This window comes from Leptosomus discolor, chromosome 5 (genome assembly GCF_034619465.1).
Source record: "Leptosomus discolor isolate bLepDis1 chromosome 5, bLepDis1.hap2, whole genome shotgun sequence".
NCBI lineage: Eukaryota > Metazoa > Chordata > Aves > Leptosomiformes > Leptosomidae > Leptosomus > Leptosomus discolor.
Window position 1 is genome coordinate 16,686,443 of NC_141395.1, and position 21,754 is coordinate 16,708,196.

Sequence of the window (21,754 nt, forward strand, 5' to 3'; positions counted from 1 at the left end):
CATTAATTTATTTTTATATCATAGTTTATATCATAGTTGACTCATTTATGCAAGTCACATTTTCCTTTGAGCGGTAATTTTTTTTTATTTTTGCTGGTGATGATGACACATTCAGAAGTTGGAATTTGGAAGACTTTTCCATTTCTAACATTAAGTGCATTTTTGGGAAGCCTTCTAATGATATTTTTATACTTTTTTTTTTTTTTTTTTAAGACAGAATTTCTTTGATCACTAAAGATGAAGCAGAGGGAAGTTCCGTGACTAGTGAAGAGGCTGAAAAGGTATCGTTTTTTTAATGAGCATCTATTTGTATAAAACCCTAGCTGTGGAACAGATGATTCCTTCTTATGTGGATAAACCTTTAGGTGAATGAAATAGGATCTGTATGAAGGAAGAAGAGTGTGCTTTTGCCACACAATTGAAATTGCCCCAATTCAGAGCCCAAGTAATTCCCTAGCATGTACCACAGCATTTTGCTTTAATTGATCTTTAGGAAGTAGCATGTAATGACATCATTATCTGAAAATACTCTCTACAAAGAATAGGAGCTTCAAGAACTCGGTGTAGTGGAATAGCAACAGACTTTATATATGCAAGATCACTATTTGAACTTCATAGAAAGAACTGTGATCTCATTGTTAGCACACAAGTTCAAAAATCAGGATACTTGTTTGTCTTAAAGGCGTTGTAAATTCTAGCAATATAAAGTTGTTATGGCTAGTTTTCATCACGGATGTGACGATATCAGTATTTTCCACTTCATGCAGCTCTTGTGGATTGATGGACATCATAGATGATGCTGGTAGTATTATTGGTGATCATATTAGGTCCTTTTGGAAACAAGTTTTGGAGTATTTGCAGGTATTACTTCTACAGAAATATAACACTTCAGTAACTGCAGTGATAAATGAAGGATGTCACAGTTACAAAGGAATGAATTCTAACAGGCAGAATGGTGCCTTCTCTTTGAAAGAAAGCAGAATTCAGAATTACTGTCAAAAACTGTATTTGTGTGGAGAGGGTAAGACGGGCATTCTTGTGTCAGGCTGCTAGCCATGATTTTCAGTAGTTTAGGAGAAAGAAGGTTCTTATATTACAGACCCCTGTCGGTAAACCTGTGGCCAGAATCACTAAGTGCTTTGCAGAGAAGCAGCTTTTCTAAAAGATGCCATGTTGATTTTCACAACTTCCAGGCCTTATGTTATCAATAACCAGAAGGGGATAGAAGTAGGTTCTCCATGAGTGAATTAATGAGTAGATAAAAGGCTGTATTTTAGAAACTGCTTTTTTCATCTGTAACAATTTACCTTAAGGTGAAGAAGGCACAGACATGTCATGGAAATGAAAAGCTAACAAACTAAGAGTCCAGAAAGCTAAGCTCATGTGCAGAGTACAAATGACAGAATATGATGGCTTTTCTAGACATGAAGGACCTACTGACTGTTTCTGATCACACATAATTGTATAGAGCAACTTTTTCCCCAGTGGTGGTTTTAAAAGAGTATCAGCTTTTGTTATATATTCCAAATGCTATGATTTTACTTGGAAACCTCCCAGGACTATTTTTCTTGAGTACTTCACTTTCTAGTCTGAAACTACCATTGATGCTCAAAATGTGCTAATGCTGTGTGAAATAGCCACTACTCCTTAAGGAAATCTCTACTAGCCATGAAGACCTTACAGCATACTGTTGTCTTAACTGTGAGCTTGCGATGGCTAAAAAATACTGTGCCTGCCTAGGAATGCAGCACAAATTATAGAGTATCAAGGACTAGATTTACAGCTGCCAGGCTAAGCTGGAGCAAAGCATTTGTAGACTGACTTCAAGATTACTTTTCTGTTTAACGTCGTCCTACAGTCAGCCAGGTGTTGCAATATAAGAAATTCTTTTGTGATTGATTGAAGGGCCTGCAGCAGCCATGATTTCCCTTTAAAATAGGGCAATAAGAGAGGTTGCATTAAATCAGCTCCGCAGCAGGGTTCCCTAACATGGCAGTTACCTTAACTTTCAGAATAAATGGATTGCATCTCTTTGCTAACTAGGCAGTTGGCAATCCCGCTTATTCACTAGGTAACTACCTCCCCACACACTCTCCAGATCCAAAACAAGAACCCTGATTTGCCATTGTCTGTCAAGGGTTCATGTGACTTTTTACTTAGGAAACCGGAAGGTTGCATATTCTTGGAGTAAGATCTGCAGGGACAGAAAATTTTATCTTGGGGTTAAGGGGCTGATCTAAAATCTAGTCCTTCTTGATCCTGTTAAACCCTGCCAGAGGTTTCCTGTGTGATGCAAAGCCAGCATTTTCCTACGTCTGTAGTAGATTGCAAAAATGGTTCATTTGTTTTCTATACTGAAGGTGATACCGTTCACTAAAGGGTTGTGTTGGATCTTTTAAAATATGACACAGGAGAGTAAGATGCAAGTTTTCTTCACCTCTGCAATAGGTCATGTGCAAGTGTGTACATCAGGGAATTGACTGTCAGTGTGGTCCTATGTGACACAAAAGCCTTTTCTCTTATGTGCATATTGCTACAGCTGATAGCAGTCTCAGGACTGTTATAGATGTAAGATTTCAGGTTTATAGGGTTGCTGTTTGAAGGGGAAAGGAAGACTTACAAGGCCACTTATTAGAGAGGTAACATGTAAAAATTTTCTTTTTCTTTTTGGTTGAGCTATGTTATCCATGCATATTTTCCTATCACTGAGAAAAATTGTTTTAGGTAGGTTGGATTTTTACCTGTAATAGTGGAGATACTCTTTTGAAAGCATGAGGATGATAGGTTAAAAGAGCAGAAATGTCAGGTGCTTTTTTCTGGTTGCTTTGGGGAAGATAATGTATTTCAGCACAACTATTATATGTAATTTGCTTTTGCATAAATGTAAAACAGGTTTTGGAAAAAAAAAAACCCCACAACTTTGATGGAAACTTCAGGTTTCAATTTATTGCAAATCTTCATCATACATTTCTTTAGCTTTTAGCTTTCTTTACCTAATTTAGTGTGGGAAAGCTAATTTTCAAAACTTTGAAAAATGTGCTACTTTCAGAAATAGCATTTTACTCTTAATTAACTGTGTAAAATGAAATTTGATCTGGTATAAAAAGCCTTTCAGAGCTGACAATGTCATTAGCTTTTAGTTTCATAGTATATGCTTTATATTACTACTAGATTGAGAACTTTTTCAGTAAAAAAGATACACACGCATGTGGCATTTTGAAATTCTAATTCCTTCTGGCCCTGTCACCTTCTCTTTTTTTTTTTTTCTTTCTTCTTTTTTTCCAGCCACAAGATCTATATGATAAGTTGCATTCAGCATGTTAAAACATGTGTTGTTTGTGGAGTACGCTTTCTACATTCCTCTTGGATGCTGCTGTTTAGGATGTAGGACAGGTCTGACCTTTGGGTAGTGAGACAACATCCGCTGCCTTTGGTGTTAACCAAAAGCAATGTATTTGCTTTTCATCCTAGTGAATATGGTACCTGGTACTTTCCCACAAATGAGATGCAGCAGGTAACTTCTCAGTGTTTTACCCCTTGTCTGAAGCTGTAACTATTGCTCTAGAGAAGAATCAGAACATTTTATTTATGTAAAGTGATTTTTAAGCTCTTTACAGTACAAGTGTACCATCTTGAGAGGTTGGTAGTGCTCTGATAGGGACCCCAGGGCCTTTACACAACCTTCATGGCTGTTACAGTTCAAGTCCTCGGGTAGACAGTAGCTTGTTTTCGGGAGCCAGCTGTTTGCACAAGAGAGTCACATAAACTCTAAGGAGGTATTTATAGCCTGTTTAATGTGGCTATTTTCTAACTAGCAGTTCTCTTTCATCATCTAGAGTTGCAGTGAAGTTGTTTCTGAACTAAGGATGATGGAACTCAAAGTCATGGAATGTGGCTGTTCTTCCTCTTTGGCTTTCGCAGCCATCTTTTTATCCGGAGCAGGGTTGTTCCCGGCTCTGCGTACTTGTTCTGGTGCATTTTAATAAGAAAAAGAAAATTTATAATTTTATAGTAAGGATATTGGTAAGGAAACCATAAATAAAACTTGTAGACAACTGGATGCTTTTTCAGTAAGAGTCAAGTATTTGTATTTTTTCTACCATTCTAGCTAAAATTTGGGTTTTTTTTTCACTATATTAGGCTAGGAGAAAAATAATTCAGAGCTGGTTGTACTCCAGATATTGTATGTTTGATTTCAGTTGTTATAGTATCTGAGCAACTTACCTTTTATCTTCTGTTTACGGATGCCATGCTTTAAGTGAAGGGCATATGGTGAGTCGTATCAGCAGCTACGGCAATTGAATTTTACATAACAAATTTTGTATTTTTAAAGACTGGCATTCTAACCATCTTGCGTATTTGAGGGTTTTTTTTTTAAATTCATGTCTTTGTTCATTTGTTAAATGTTAATTGAATTAAATGGGAAACTTCTAAATCCCACACAGAACTAGAATGTTGTACTTAAATTTGCTAAACAAGCATTTGGTCAGCTTACGTATATATTCATGTTGGGGGTGGCGGGCAGTTTGCTGTCCTTTAACATTCTGTAGCTACACACAATATTACTTTTAAAATTATCTTTTTTAAAAACTTAAGCATGGTCATACTGTAACATACAAAATTTCCATTTAGCCCAGAATCCCATGTTTGACAGTGAACAATAACAGATGGGTAGGGGAAAGTGTACGGTCCCAGGCTCCAGCCACTGGTGTCTCAAGTACTTCCTGTGCTTGAGGTTGTTTCTGTGGACTTAGTAAACTTCAAAGGTTTTCTCTTCTATGAACTTTCCCCATCTCCTGGGGAGACTAGGGACTAATATTTGCAGCATCCTTATTATAGGGGGTTCTACAGGTTAACCATATGTTTTCTGAAGAACTGTACCCTATGTCTGTTTTTCAAAACACTTCACCATAAAATCCTTTAAAAGCAAGCTTTATGAAATTTCCTGTAGTTTAAGATTATTTTGGAAGGTGGAAGCCAGAACAAACTTTCTTCATAATTTTCGATTACAGGTGGATTTGTTTTGATATACAGTGGAGACATTCTATCAATTTAACGTTAAGGGTCTGAGTTTTGTCAGTGTCATATAAATACATTTATATTTTCAGTTCTTGGCTCCAAAAGAAAAGAAAAATGAAACTCTGCCTTCCACAGACGAAGGTGGTGATGTTGATGATTTGGTGAGTACTGTAAAGACATGATGTGGCTTCAGAATTAAACTGTAACTGAAGGGTGCAGTGAGAGAGCGTGTCCTTCTTAAAGCAGTAGATGAGAGTGCGCGGCTTAGAAAATGCCTAAGAAATTGAGTCAGAAAAGAGCCACATGGAATTACTTATTTGCTATTATAAAACATAACCAGATGCATTATTTCATGAGGGCAAACACTATGTTGTGGAGTAACATGGGTGTTTACATAGGTTAAACATGTCCTCTAGTGTGTTTCAAAAGAGCCAGTGAGGCTGCTCGTTTGATAGCAGATTGTTATAATTTACTATAATATCATTTAATGAAGCTTGTAGATCTAGAACAGGTATTAATATGGGCTGAAAACTACAAATCATTTTAAAAAAGGTGTTTTAATCTTCTCAGTTAGCATTCTCTGTATAGGCTTGCTGAAATTCAAGGATTTAAAGAAGTTTTCTAGTAAATATTTTAGACATTTTTTACAGGCTGAATCACATTACAAATCTATCTTCAAGGCTTAAGCTGATGGTGTAGACAGTTTTAAAGAAGTTTCAATTTTAAAAGCAGGCAGACTTCTACTTTTGGACTGTACTTTTTTAATCTATAAATTGCACATACAATTATATGAAGATGAGATTTTTGGATTTGTTTTTACTTTACAGCAGCTTAGTATTAAGTTCTGTGCAGTCCATTTATGTTACAGAATAAGGATTTCTGAATTTGCTTTGTTTTCTAAGTGCTAAACACAAGTGAAAAATAATTTGAATTCAGTGCTGATTCTTCCAAACCTCTTTCTTCTATTTGCAGCTGGACATGATGTGACTGGGCGATACATGGTGACTATGCAAGCAGAGTTTTGGAAGAGATCTCCCTCTGAGATGGGGCACAAAACAGGATGCTAACGAGAAGACAGTATATCCATCTTTGTGTTCTCAAATGAGAGCAGAAGTCTCAGAGATATTACCAGTTGGTGTAAATGTCATCTGACTTTTTGAAACTAGAAGAGAAGATCGAAATAATCTGAAGTATTTGTGAAGTAATGATACCTTTAAGGCACCTTTTTTTTTTTTTTTCTTTAGCACACTGAATCTAGCTTATCCTTGGTATTGCTTTCAGCTAAACACTACTAAATTTAATGAGACTCTGCGCTGGCACCTGAAATTCTTGTTACATTGCCTGGGAAGGAAGACAGAAATGTCACAGTGAGGTTACCAGGTAATGCTGAATCTTTAGTGGAGGTAATCCTATAGCATTATTGTTACAGAAGGGAAAAAGTCTCTTATTTTCATGCTTTTTTCTGATTAAAAAAGCAGAGCAAAAAAAAAACACAAAGGCTTTTGGGAAAAAAATCCCAGGCCAAGGAGTCACAAAGTGATAGTTTGAAATACTCAACAGAATCTAAAGCACCCAGCAAAGCCAAGTGTGCTGATTTTGCTACACTGTACCCAAATCAGTAATTATGTTCATCTCTCTAGTACAGGTTCTCTATCCTGTCAGCGCAGCAGTAGCTCAACAGTCTCTGTCCCTTTCTATTATACATTTTCCTGTTTCATGTGCTGGGATTTCTGATTTTTTTTTTAGACTTTCAACTGGTACGGTTACTGTAGGTACTCCTGGTGCTAAAAGGATGAACGAATCTGTTATATCCTCATTTTATATGCTGCAAATGACTGCTAACACAGAGCAGAAGAATCCATGAAAGCTCTACACTGACAGCTGTGATAGATAACTGATAATAGCACTGGTAACCCAAATGGAGTACTGGCTACAGAGAGCAATCCCAAGTAGTCAAATATTGCTTAGAAAGAGATACTCAAATTTGATTACAGATCTGGAGAGACACTAATGACACCTTCACAGATGCTTGTTTATTACAACCAGATTAATTCCTTTAAAAGCTGTTCTTTCATTATTGCAAATGTATAAACATACTGTGCAAAATGGTATTAAGATCATAAAAAAGAAAGAATCATGAGCGGTAGTTAAAGTGTTTTGGAATATCCGCACTTTGTACTGAACAGCTGCTGTGTGGGAAACAGCAATTGCTTTTTGCCCCGACCTCCCTACATAGCGACCTCCTCCCTCCTGTCTTATGTCGTATCCTGACTGAGTTCATGCAGACTTTGAAAGGGTTTCTCAAATGCAGAGCCAGTGATCTTTCCAGACTTCTGATGACACAAATGCTCTAAAAATTATTTTTCTGAACTGTAAATAAGACATATTTGGTCAGTCCATTGTTTTGAATGTCTTTTAAGGCCAATTTATAGAGTATAATACTGGCTGGGTTGTTTTTTTTTTTTTTTACTAATTTGATTAATAAAATATTTTAAAATTTGCTTTTGCCTTCTTCAGAACCATGTTTGCTAAAATCCGATGATTAACCACCTATGCAGTACCTTAGAGAGACTATCAAAAAGCCCCTTTTCTGGGCATACAATGCAAACACTGAATATCAAAATGCCTCTACAGAAGCCGAGTGTAATTACTTGTTCTGTACTTTACAAGCTCTAAACTTCACAGCACCCCAATAAAACAATTTTTGCCATTTTGCAGAGATGATGGTGAGTCTTGGTCAAGACCAGACAGGATGTAGACTTACCTGCAAATCAAAATAAGGATTAGGGCTTTCTGTTTCTTTTGAACCAGTTGACCACATTTTTAGAGAGTATTGCTTCTGTCAAGCAATAAACATTTAGTTCCTGGAGTATTATTTCATAGATCTTGTTACCTGTACAGCACATTTAGGCTCAGTATGGTGACTGATTTGCTAGTACTGACAAGGGGAATGGGAATTTATGGCTCATAGTTAAGTGAAAGAAAATTCTTAGAAGGCAAGCAAAATGTCTTTCATTCTGCCCAGCCTTCTGGGTATCAGTCATCAGAAGCTTGTGATTTCTCTCAATGAGAGTCTATCAGATTTTACGCTTGTTCTTTAGCAAAGGACCAGCTTTCAGGTTCTTATTAAATGACTGGAAGAGGTCTTTCACTTAGTCTTAGTCTAAGCTCACATTTTCAGTTATGAAGTCTGACCTGGTTACTCACTAATTCCATTGAGGATACTCATTCTGAATTGCAGTACTGGCCAGTCTTCAGAAGCAACAGAGCAGTTAGTCGTCCACTTCAAAAGCAGATGTGCAGGAAACGCCGTGCAAATTTGTTTTCTTGCAAGCAGCAGAACATCCGTTGTCCTGTACTTCATAGCCAGAGAGATTATCAAAGTGTCTAAAAAAAAAAAAAAAAAAAAGATAATGGCTGTGATTCTGTTATAAGTTACTGATTTATCATCTTTTTTTCCCCTGGAGGGAATGCTAATAATATGGGACAGTAACCTTGGTTAGCCTTGTTTGCCAAGAGATCAAAGCTTCTGATTGTTGTCTGTGTCTTTCTGTTAATCTACTGCTCTGATATCTCTTTAACTTATTGGGCAGTATCAGTCAGCTTTGATGGAGGGGCAGTGATTTCAGCATTATGTTTTAAAATATTCTTATGCAAGTTGATGCTGCGAAGAGGTGAAAGGGAAAGCAATGAAGAGTTCAGGCTTTTTTCCCTCTTTGGCTGGCCTGGCAGCTGAGAGTACGAGCCAGCAAGCTAATCATCATGTCACATCAGCAATACCATGTGTTGCCTCGTCTGCAAGTCCTCTTCCTTCTTCTCTTCTTCAATTAGAAGAGGAACGGGGACTAGAAAAGATATTTTGCAGCGTGGACTTTGGGAGGTGGAAAGTACCCAGATGTGTTATACCAGGAAGCATAATTAATGTGCGAGGGAGCTGGGGCCATGGCGTGAGACTGTGAATACTCTACAGAAAGGACAAAACACTGGTTTGGGAGAAACAGAGGAAGAATGAGGCTCTTGCAGTAACAATGCACCAGGAATCTGTAAGTAACCGGGCTATATCTGTTCTGCTAATGAAGTTGGTTGCTCTGTCACTGAGTAGCGGGGTCTTGTTGTGGTTTGAACCCGGCCAGCAGCCAAAAGGCATGCAGCCGGTTACTCACCCTCCCGGCTTGTGGCAGATGGGGGAGAGAATTGCAGGGGTAAAGGTAAGGAGACTCATAGGTTGAGATAAAAACAATTTAATAATTGAAATAAAATAATAATTATAATAATAGTAATAATACAATACACAAACGAGTGATGCATAATGCAGTTGCTCATCACCCACTGACCAATGCCCAGCCTATTCCTGGCTAGCGGTCCCAGAGGAGAGAAAATCCCAAAACCACAATCCTGGAAGAGCCCCAGCTTCCCAGCCTGCCCTCATCCATATACTGAGCATGATGTGTGATATGGAATATTCCATTGGCCAATTTTAGTCCGTTGCTCTGGCTATGCTCCCTCCCAGCTTCTTGGTGCACCTGCAAGACATGGGAAGTTGAAAAGTCCTTGATGTCCTAGCAGCAACTGAAAACATCAGTGTGTTATCGACTTTCTTGTCATACCAGTTCCCATACTGAATCCAAAACACAGCAGTATTCTAGCTACTAAGAAGAAAAGTTAGCGCTATCCCAGCCAAAACCAGGACAAGTCTGCTGACTGTCATGCACTTCTCCAGTTTTGTTTCATTCATGTTTGTACTCGGAAACCCAATTTGTGCTCGCATACAGTTGCAAAAACATCACAGAAGTAGTGGAAGGTAACTTTCAAAATGTCACATAATTGAAGACTTTTGATTTATGTGATACTAGATTGGCTTGAAATTAATTATCAGGTCAACAGTGTGGTGTCAACAACTTTGGAGAGTTCTGGAAGCAAGGCTCCATCTCTGTCCTTACAATGTGGCATAGAAGCGTGACACATACCATCAAAACACTTCTAATGTGAGGAGATCTATTCTGCTGCACTGCGGTCTCTTAGTTGCCAGAGTAGATTTTCTTCTTGCCAACTTTTCTGCTATTTTGTTTTTGGCAGAATTGTCTGTTTGGTGTTGGGGCAGGGCCTTTGGAATTAGAAAATGAGGAAGGAAATTCAGAGTCATCTGTGGAAGACTGGAGAAATTACTTAAGCTGCAAATTCTACAGACAGGGACCATCTTTATATTCTGCCTTTGCATATTGCTTAGCATTGCAGATCCAGGTCTTAGGGTGATGATATAAGTCAGATGATAGAAGGTAAGGGAGGAGTTCCCTCGAGATCTCTGTTTGGTTGGGGGTAATCTGGAAAGAGGAAGAGCTTTGGCTTGCATTTTAGGCTGGCAAAGACACTGGTAGATATTCCTGTTGTGCTTATAAGCAATAGGGTTGTTTTGGTTTTGTTATACACACACCCCCACCCCCCAGTGAAATCAGCAGTTAACTCTAGCTGTTGGTTTGTGACAGAGGAAGGCTCATTTCCACCAGTCTTTCAGCTTTGCTTCCTTTTCCCTTCTGTCTTCGTTCTTCTCTGCTCTAGTACAGCATTAGATGCATAATGAAGTGCAGCGTGTGGCAGCATTAAGAAAAATAAGTATTGAATGTAGAAAACCTCCAAGTTTTCTCATCCCTCTTTTAAGATGCAGGTTACAAAGATTATCTGAAAAAAAAAAAAAGGTCGCAGCACCAGCAGGAGACTGGAGGCCCACCCAGGCCTGTGTTTCTAAACTCTCTGAAGAGCTGTTGCATAGAAAAGAACAGCTTGCTTTGTAAGCCCCACCACTGGTAAGGTTCTGGTAAATGAAGAAAACATTGAGTTCTGCAAGAGGTTACTTGTCTTTCTAGGTGGTAGAGTTTATGTATATAGCATTTCTGTGCCCTGTTTTTGAAGGCAGCTTTGGGAGAAGCTCTGTACCAGTTTGGACTCGATATTATTGAACCTGAAAATTTTAGAGGAAGAGATTATCACATACTGAGGAAAATAAAGGAAACCAGAATAGTTGAAGTTTTATTTTGTAATGCTGTCATAATCAGCTATGAAGAACTAAAATAGATACATAAAATAGACATTAAAAAAGTCAAGGCTCTGATTTTTAACCTGCCTTACCTTTCCCAAAAGGAGAAAAATCACATTGAACTCTGCATAAAAATTCGGCATAGAGGCAGAGATGCTTTTTGCTGTACAGGAAAATTACTTGGAGAACATCTGAACACAGCTTAGCTTAGCCTAAACTTCGATCATATTTTTCCATGCAGCAAGCTTTGATAAGTGGAAAGACTAGTGTCTCCCTCTATGCCACCCCCCCACCCCCCTTTTACTGTTTTGGAATAGTCCTTACATTTATGAAAATGAAAGAACTGAACAAGAACTAGAATACCTGTTCCTTCCTCTAGTTTTTATAGACTAAACATAATTTTAGTGCGTCTGTGAGCTGAGTGCCTTAAAATAGGCCCTTCGCTTGTCCGGCTTTCTCTCTGCACGTACTTATTGTATTTCAGTGATTTTAAGTTGGACAGAAATTAATCTGCTACCTCTTCCCTATAACTTTGTGAAGCCAGCATGACTAAGACACAGTGAAATGAATCCTGTTCCTTCTGATGCCTTACAGGTATAATTCTTAGCTATTGACCATCAAAAGCACCTCTTTTACCAGCAGCCTAAAGTACTCGGAGTACTTTTGGTGGTTACCAAATCATGAATTATTTCAGAGCACTGAAAGTTACTTAAATTTGGTCATACATATATTTACCGGTTTACTAATTCTTAGGATCCCTGTGTATGCACCAAGTCAGCTATATGGACTCCTGTGAGAGTTTGGGAAGTCTGTGATGGAATTGGTAGGTTGAACATAGAAATGTATTTAATGTTGCTTTCAATGTATCAAACCAAAGGATTATTTTTCTTGTTTTTACTGAGTTCCAACCCTGTCTTGTCTTTCCTTCCTATTTTGACGTGCAATAATAGGCAGTAATAACTGTCGTTTCCTTTTCCTCCAGAAGAGAGTAAATCTTGCAGCTTTCAAGATATTAGCAGAAATACCTCCAATGCAGGGTGTAACTAGAAACATTTTCTGTCTGCTGTCTGGGACAATGCATAAAGGGAGCACAAGCCTCTGAGGAGGCCAGCTGTGGTGCAGATATTTCTGCCTGAAGCATGTGGATCAGACATAAGGCTAGTTAAAGTAAGGTAAAATAGCTCTAGTACCTGATTGTTGGATTTTTATATTGCTTGGATGCATGAGAATTCCTTCTCCAGGCTGCTAATGCAGGTAATCAAATGACAAATATTCTCTCACTGTGGGGTGAGGTACATCCACAATGTGAAGAAATGGTATGTAGCCCCTTGTACCTTGTTGGCTTTTCACAAGACTTACAGCAGCTGCATCAGAGTGCCTAGGGACCCTTTACTTACTAAAAAAGAGGGGGATGGACGGGGAAGAATTTTTTCTTTGGTCCCAAGCCCTGATCCAAATGGGTAAGAGAGTTGGCCAACAGCTTTTCCCTGTGGCCTCTTAACACTGCATGAATCCCACATGAATTTTGTCTTCTAGCCCTCAGCCTTCTTGAGTGTGGAGGGAGTGTCACTTCTTTGCCTACAAAGGATAAAAAATGGCTCAGCTAAAGTAAGATGAGAAATAATATGACCTTTGTTTAGTGATGTAGGTTCTTCACCCTTACTCCTTGTGAACTTTCAGCGGTTACCAACCATACTATCTTCATGTTTCAGTTTGGCTCCAAGCTTTAGAAGGCTGTATGCTCTCCAGGAAGAGCATGGCATAAGCAATATTGATCCATCTTTCACAAAACTCTGCTGGGTAGTGTACAAATTTGTCTTGGTAATACAATACAAACCTTCACTGGGTTGTCATTTGAATCCCACCTTCAACTAACATTCTGATCATCTGGAAGCTAAACTTGCTGATTCACTTAATTTTCTTGGGGGGAAATTTATTGAAGATAACATCAGCCAGCAGCTATATTCTTTTTCTCCCTGAGGAAAAGGAGTAAGGGAGACAAAGGGTCTGGGGAGGAAAGTGGACAAGCTTGGCAAGCAGGCCCATGTGAATCTCATGAGGTTCAGCAAGGCCAAATGCAAAGTCCTGCACCCGGGTATCAACACAGGCTAGAGAAGGTAGGGATTGAGACCAGCCCTGTGAAGAAGGACTTGGGGGTGCTGGTGGATGAAAAACTGAATATGAGCCAGCAATACGCACTCGCAGCCTAGAAAGCCAGTCACATCCTGGGCTGCATCAAAAGCAGTGTGGCCAGCAGGTTGAGGGAGGTGATTCTGCCTCTCTACTCTGCTGTGGTGAGTCCCCACCTGCAGTGCTGCGCTCAGCTCTGAGGCCCCCAGTGTAAGACAGACATGGACCTGTTGGAGCAGGTCCAGAGGAGGGCCATGAAGATGATCAGGGGGCTGGAGCATGTCCTCTGTGAGGACAGGCTGAGAATGTTGGGGTTGTTCAGCCTGGAGAAGAGAAGGCTCCGGGGAGACCTTATTGCGGCCTTTCAGTGCTTAAAGGGGGCCTGTAAGATAGAAGTAGTCTTTTTAGCGGGGCCTGTTGCGATAGGACAAGGAGTAGTGGTTTTAAACTATAAGGAAGAAATTTTTCACAATAAAGATAGTGAAATACTGGGACAGGCTGCCCAGGGTGGTGGTAGATGCCCCATCCCTGGAAACATTCAAGGTCAGGTTGGACGGGGCTCTGAGCAACCTGATCCAGCTAAAGATGTCCTTGCTCACTGCAGGGGGGTTGGACTAGATGACATTTAAAGGTCCCTTCCAACTCAAACTAGTCTATGGTTCTATGAAAGCGTTTTTGGTGATAAGGAAATTGTATATGTTTAATGAACTTGCTTCTGTCTTGTGTTCTACCGCTTGCAGTACCAGAACTATGTGTTCTGTAGCTTATTAAGCCATTGTTTATCTGGTCTGGGTTGTGCTTTGCAGACAGCAACATTACCTTTGGAGGTGTGCCCTTACTGCAGAAATGTCTGGAAGGGACAGAGATAGGGAAGGTCTTTAGTATTGCTAGCAAACAAGGAAAACTTGAGGACACCCACACTTACAAGGACCATACATGTCACTGAGCTGTTGAGTTTGTTGCATGTTGTTTGTAAGCGGTCTGTGGCTCCGTCAAAACGGATGATTCAAAACTTTGTGAGATCTGATGGTCAGGCTTCTTGGGAGGTAAAGGAGGTACTGTAGATGAGGTATATTCTATAACAGGCGGAATCTCTCAGTGATGTACTAACACTAAATCAACCTGTAAGTTAAATAATCAGACAAATGGGCCATGTCTCCCGTAGCTTCATTAAAATTTTTTCATTGTCTTATGAAATAAAAAAGTAAGAGAGCTAATCTTCTGGTTCACTAGTGGAGGACAGCAACAGTAGGGTTCTATTCCTAGCTCTGCTGAAGGCTCATTTGGGGCCACTTAGTCAATCTTTCTGCCTCTTCTTTGTCCTCCCTTTGCAATTGAGGAAAGTTGTTTACTTATGGTGTCTCACAGAGAAGGCAGTTGAAAGACTTTTGAGGGCCTTTGGTTGGATGAGGCTTCATAGAGAAAGGGTATGTTAGTGCAAAAGTTTTATGGTAAAAGATTGGGGGGGAGGGGGGCTAAATGAAGACAAAAAGCAAGTTATTGTGATGCTCCCTGAGACATGAGGAGAACATGATCGTTAGTCTTGAGGAGAAGTGGAGCAGTGGGAATTCCATTAAGTGTCTCACAGGCAGCAGGAATATGTGAAAGGCAGACATTAAACAGACAAAACCCAAGGTATTCTGGAGAAATGGACAATCAGTTATTCCACTTAATGACTTTGAAAAGCAAGGAGAGGAAACAGATGAGTATCAAAGCTTATTATTGGGAAGTGCAGCCTTTCTATATTTCTTTCACCATCCAGAAAGAATGAGCTGTTTTACGTAATGAACGTTTACTTACTATTCGACCAGACACACACACACTGACCTATTTAAAAATGCAAATGGTCACAAAGTTCCCTTCAGGCAGCAGTGACAAAATCAATGTAGAAGGAATAGGGTTAGTCCAGCAAGACAATATATAATTGGGTTGTAGCTTGTCTGGGAGAGATTTCTCTGCAGTCCTCAGGACATGGGAGCAATAGAGGCTTTAGCATTTATGACTCACAGCTCAAGGTTTACGCATGAGATTGTGGATAATCCCCATTAACCCAAAGGTGATGATGACTCAGATGCAAGATCTGCAGTGAGACAGAGGACATGTGAAAAAGAACAAACACGAAGAGAGAAAAACATGCAGGAATGACCTTTTCCTACAACAGGTTACTGTAACTTGAAACACAACAAGAGTGATACATACCCAAGGGGGCCACTGGAAATCAAGGGAACCAAATCGTTGCATATATGTTACTGTGTGAGTGTGTGCTTCACCTTCTGGACAGCTGTATAGTCTTCAAGGGAAGATCACTCTGCAGAATCTAATTCTTCACAGAAGAGCTGTGGGCAGTTTCGGAGATTTACTGTGAGATAAAGAGAATTGAAAGGCAAATCAAAGCTACATGGAGAAGCATATGTTAGGTACTCAAAGCAGATTGTTTCCTTCTCTTAAGTTAACTGCTGAAGTTTTTGTGGAGGTATTCCCATGTGATGGGATCTGGCCTTTAGATTGTCAGTATGTGGTCCTGAAAATTACTCTAGGCCAGGCTGCAAATGGTTTCAGACTGGTACAAAAACCAGAGGATGAGTGAATCTGAAGAAAATAAGCTTCTATGATTCTCTTGGTAGCTGCAAAATGGCCAGAATTTTTGGGGTGCAAGTCTGTATTTTGTTTGTCTTTAAAGAAACAATCAACCCCACTTCCCAAATCCTAGAAGAGCTAATGCATCTGAAGATAATGTATCCATGTCTGTAGTCTTCATTGTACAAAGTTTTTGCTAAAGTCTCTGAAGATTTCCTATGTGCTCTCAGAGATGGCATGAAACCAGCCAAAGGTGCAGAAGTTGATATCTTCATTGCACCGCAGTTATCTTGGGCAGCATCAGCTTTCCTCTGGATAGCAATGGCTGCACAGAGGATACCGAGGCAAAATCACCAGGTACACCTAGAATTGGCAGCCCCATGGCTCAGGTTCAAAATGCTCTGGCAGCAGGGTGCAGGGAAGCTTGTGCAACTGCTGTGAATGCTGTTCCTCTGCAGTCATTTGGGAATTTGTTGAGTACCCAACAACCCAGCCATGTCTGTGGAGCATGAATTGCTTGCTGCATGAATTAAAAGGCATCAAGGGAACTGAGAGAGAAGGGAAAAGTAACTCAAAATACATATAAACAGTTCAGGATCAGAGAGTACCGGAAAAAATAGTGCTTCAAGACAAGGAGGGAGGAAATTGAATAGGTGAGGTCATAATATTTACTATGAGAAGTAAGCAAATCGTATTGACAAGAACATTCCTGTAGGATTCATTTAAATGGACACATGCAGGCCCGAAGGAGCACAGTACTGAAGAAAAAAATACGTTCTTTCTTGGAGTTTGCATGGCTTTCAGGGTTTAGCTGTGTGTCATCAGCTCAAAACACTACTTGGTGATAGAGAGTTCTTGTAGCTGCTATGCATGGAGCTTGTCAATATTTGTAATGTATAAACTAGACTCTATTAATGCATGTTAGCCATTTGTAGACAGCACCCGTGTGTCCTAGAGCTGCAGTGCCTTAATGGGATGCTTTTAACAACGATTACTCAGGCTTGCATTGCTTACTGAGGGCATTTTGAAAAAAAAAAAAAAAAGAAAAAAAAAAAGTCACAACAGAGCACTACACAATTTCTCTAATACATCGGACTTTTCATAAGCAGTCATGCTTTGTGGACCAGTCAGCTCCATTCTCTTGCATTTATTCAGCTGGCTAATTGAAGGCAGGTTTGTTGCTTCTGCTAGCGTTGCTGTAGAAGTCTTAAAAGGTGCATCTGGCCTGTCTGTATCAAGAGTGCAGGTGTGGGGATCCAGGGTGGGGTATCAGGGGTGAGGAGTCCTGTAGCTTTGTGCCATGGTGCTGATGGCCTGCTGCCACTAGCGTGATTGTCCTGCCTGCCTGTGCAGCCATCCTTGGGAAGCTGCACCTGCAGCAAAACAAGACTAACGTATAGAAAAACGTTTATCAGAATGATGACGTAAACAGCCTTTGCTCCCTGCGCAGTATTTTTTTCTGAGTTCAGTAGGGTGGGAACTTTTTGGTAAGCCGGAGTCAGGTTCTTAGTTTCTTCTTCATTTCCTTTGGGAAAGGTTGCCTCTGTGGTGGTGATGTCTGTGGACGTGTGAATGCACGTGCACACATGACAGATGTTCCCATACAAGCACACAGCTCCACAGCAGCACAGAACAGAAACACTGACATCCCCAAAATTTTTTTTAAGATGTGAAATAGATGGGTTATACCCTTCTCCCTGTCTTTGCATGCTGGTGTAATCTGGGTAGGAAGCAATGTGTGGTTTATGAGGTGCCATAGGCTGCGTATATGGGGTTTATTCTTTTACTGGTGCCCTGAGATCATTAACAGGCTCATTTGCTGACCAGCTAACTGTTAATACCCTGGGAGGAAATGCATGTTTTATGTTTACTAACAGAACTCGGAGATACAGTCTTACTTATCTCAGGCTCAGGAGGCCTTTGGGCACAAAACATACTCACATACTTTTCTTCTTGTGCATGGAAGAGGCAACAAATCAACCCCTTCAGCTGGGTGATACTTCTCTGTGAGATTTTAAAGGTGAAGCAATGTGTTGAGTGACAGCAGCTTTGCTAGTTCACGTTTAAGCAGCTCCAGACTTCAGTGCTTTAATGTGAGGAGACAGGGAAATGCCATCACTCTGAACTAGCGGAGGTGGGTTGGAAGCAAGCTGGCCTGGCTCTGTGTGCTGTGTCTCTTATGTCTTCTCTTTCCTGCCTCACTGTTGCCATGGGCCTGCTGCGTATCTGTTGTGGTCAGCACATCAGGCCCCTTGTACAGCTGCCGTCACGCTGCTGTTGCATATGCGTTTGAGAATGCAAACGTCCACCAACTGTAATTTGGGATAAGAAGCAATGACTGGTTTACAGTCTGCCATAGGCTGAGTGTATGGAGGCTCACACTGTTACCTTCACCACCTTGCTGGTCAGCAGGGAGCAAAGACATGATGGTTTCTGGGGAGGGTACCCCACATGGAAGTACTGTAACTTTTCTTTTTCTGTCTCCTTCTGTGCACTGTGCCTTCTCAGTGTGTTCCCCTGCCTCCTTCGCGTGCAATGTGCACTGCTTACAAAGCACTTTGGAACGTGGCTACAGATTTTTGGTTGTCCATCCAGCTTTGCTCACTTACTCTTACTTTTACCTTTTTGGCTGTTTCCAGCTCCAGTCACAGGACTGCTCCTTCCAGCCTGTTTTGCTGCTATGCTTCATTCTCAGCTCTTACCTTCAGCTGAAATCAGTGCTGTCTGCTGCACTTCCAGATTTGGGAGGCAAAACCACTGGTTGCAGGAACTTGACATCTGATTCTGACTCCTGGGGGCTGCAATGAGACACCTCAAATCCTTCTGACTTAATTTCTCCAGTGCCGTGTGGTAGGCCTCTTGTCAACTTGCCTTCTTCAGTGTTAAGATTTTTTTCATCTTGTTCCTGCTGTACAACTAATCCCTGCTTTCTGGGGCCAGTGTCAACCTGGTGACCTATAATTATCTCTCTCTGAATTTTCTTGTGATCCCAGTTCCAGAATATCATTCTGGTCGATAAGGTGTGTAGAACTTGCATTATGGTGTTAAGCATATGTGTTTAGTACATTTCTAGAAACTTCTGTGAATGGTAAACAAAGGATTCAGGTTTTCCTGTGCTGTTGAATTTGTAGCATGTACAGGTGGGATTTTTTTCAGTGAGAATCTGGTAAAAAGATTTCAAGACTTCATGTGTTTATTAATAACTTAGTGGCAGAGAGAGTGCTGTAATAGCTTACTTTCATCCTGAGGTTTTCAAAAGAACATTAAGTGTTGCTCCTATTTTTCAGCTGAGTGATTTATAGTGTAGAGGGGCAATATCCACACGGATGGGTCAGTATTGGTAGAGATATAGATGTTGGCAAGGCAAGATCATTTCTGTGGAGGATTTTGAAGATGTCCCTTTTGGACTGGGACACTGTCAGTGGCAAAGGCTGTGCTCTGCCTGCATATTCTCTGTGCTTGCTTGAATGTCCCAAGGCTGCATTGCTTTCAGTGCAGAATTAACAAAGAAAGTGTTCTCCACCCGCAGGCCTGGGGGTAGGTGTCCTCAGATGATGTCTGTGAAAATAGGTTAGATCTGAAAAAAATCTAGTGGAGAGAGGCTGGTTGTGCTCTTCCCTTGCCCCCTTATTTTCTGTCCTAGTCAAAAGGCTAAAGCAGTTTCTAGCAATATTGGAGTCTCAAATTCAAATCCTTCCTCTACCCAGTTCCTCTTGGCTGTTAATCTGAAATCTTAGTCTTTACTGCTGAAGACATGCTCTTTCGTGTAAGTGTAATATTCACCAGGTGACCAGCTGGAAGCTGCATCTGTCAGGCAACTATTAAGTACCAACCTAGAGCTGCATTTGCTGGGACATTCTCAGCCTCCTTTGCAGACAACATCCCCTCTAGGCCACCAGCTACTTAGAAAAGAGCCGCTTTGCTCTGAGGTCAGTGTCTGTCTGAATGCATTATAAGCAAACAAACCCTGCATTTTGCATTTCAGAAGGGATGTGTAGTAGGAAGGTGGAGGGGGATGGACTGAAAAAAAAAAAAGGACGTCATTTTACAGTATAGGAGAGCTAGGCTCTGTTCTGGGTTCTGCCACAGACACCTCACACCTTACGTTCAATATACTCCTCATTTCCCCCCCTGTGCCTCATTGCTGAGTGTCCATTTGTCTATGCAGTGGATGAGTCCTGTTAAGTAGACATGGGTGTCCTTCCTGGAGTCAGCTGAGGTGGCTGAAGACTGCTGCTGCTGCTTTGTTATGGGGCTGCTGCTTTGCTGGAGGCTTGTCCTTCCCACCAGCAGCTCTGTGGCAGAGAGGATGCAGGAGGTGCAACCTAGCTCATTGCTTTGCAAAGCCAGCCAGGCTAGTGCAGTCACCTCTGCTGGCTGGCTTTGAGGGGTGCTTACGTTCCCGTCCCACCAACTCAAGCCATAAGGCAGGCAGCAGAAGAGCTTAAATAGTGCCAAGGTACCACCTTGTGTTGGGGCCTTAAGTAGAAAGCTAACTGGGGCTTGGAGTGTGGTGCCTGTACCTCGATCTGAATCATGGTGGAAGTGCTGTATTTACTTGGTGAGGGCTCCTCTTCCAGCTGCTCTTTGGAGCTGAACTCTGCTCCCTGGGCTAAAGCGAGTGATCCAGCTTTGCACTTTTCACCATACAGTTTGTATGACAAAGGAGTAATTTTTATAGCTCAAATAAGATCAAGCATAGATGATCTTTTAATGAAGTGATCTTTGTGCCTGATTGTGTTAACATCACAGGGAGACAAATGTACTTGAGCTGCGAAGAGCCCCCTGCAGCTATAATTAGATGAATAAAGAGGTTCATATTGATCTGTAGATCAGCAGGACAAAGGAAAGAGCATCACCCATGTAAGCTTTCAAGACCAAAAGCTAGTGCAGGCGGCAGAAAAGCCAACTTAGGATCTTGATCCTAAAGGAAAAGCTCCAGCCAGCTCATCTGATGCTGGCTCCACCTGCTCTGCAAAAGAGATGTCACTGAGCTAAGCCCATGCCACTGAGGCTTTAACAAGGAGGCAGCAAGGTCACTGTGTTGTCTGGAAGTAGCTGTGTCTGTGTAGTGCGGCTGAAAGAGCACCCGCACTTGGTCGATCAAGCAATGAGCAAGGTGGTAGTCTGGTATCCTCAGAAAACTTTCTGTAGGACTCTCCTTATTTGTTGGCACCAAGTTGGCTTATGCACAATGGCAACAGATTTGTACAATCCAGGTCGAGACATGACTTCAGCACTGTTGTTCTGTGCAACTGTTACTCCAGCTGAGCACATTAGGGGAAGGAAGGTGCAGCCTTCAGGTAGGGCTCTAGGCTGGCAAAGAGAAGTCATGTCCCTGCTGTGGACTTCTGCGGGCTGGCTCTGCACACCTGAGCTGGGCAAGTCAAAGTCAGCGGGGAAGAGACATTGGTGACATGACTTCCTGCATGCCATTGGTGCCGAGTCATACCTGGCCCAGCATCAAACACGGCGACAAAAGCCCCAAGAGGCTTTTTAAGGTCCATTTGGATTGTAAAAGACAAGCAACTGGCCCATCTCTGGAACCATTTCTCTGGGGTCATGGTGTTAACAGTGGGCTCTGCTCTACCAGCAAATGCTTTTCAGTGATGTTTTTTTCAGTGGAAAGCTGCAGAAAGGGGCAACTGGAAAACCTGGTGTCCTTAGGGGTGAAAATGATGCTAAAATCCAGACTTCACCTGCACTGCAGGGTGGGAGAAAAAGTAGAGAAACTGTGGGAGGCTGAAGAGGAGCATGACAAGACATGTTACAAGGCAGATTCTGAATGACCAAAATACCCTTGCTGTTCCTGGTAGAGAATGTGTCTCTCTGGGTTCAAAATGTGCCTGTGTTGAGACTAGCATTGTCCTGTCATCTCTCCTGTCAAAATCCAGCCTTCGATAACTCTCCAATCTAATCTTATTGAGCCTAATATGAGCCAAACTTTTCTACCAACTCATGTTGTCGCTGCTATCTAAGCACCAATAGTGAGGATGG

At 41.2% G+C, this 21,754-nt stretch overlaps 1 protein-coding gene across 1 annotated transcript in view; it reads left to right on the forward strand.

Annotated features, from left to right (window-relative positions):
- The window catches only part of XRCC5 (X-ray repair cross complementing 5), a 49,199-nt gene extending 43,974 nt beyond the window's left edge, over positions 1 to 5,225 (forward strand). The window contains 2 exon segments of the mRNA XM_086466302.1: positions 214 to 281; positions 5,109 to 5,225. Of these exon segments, the coding sequence (XP_086322428.1) occupies positions 214 to 281; positions 5,109 to 5,225 (185 nt within the window).
- The last annotated feature ends 16,529 nt before the right edge of the window (positions 5,226 to 21,754 follow it).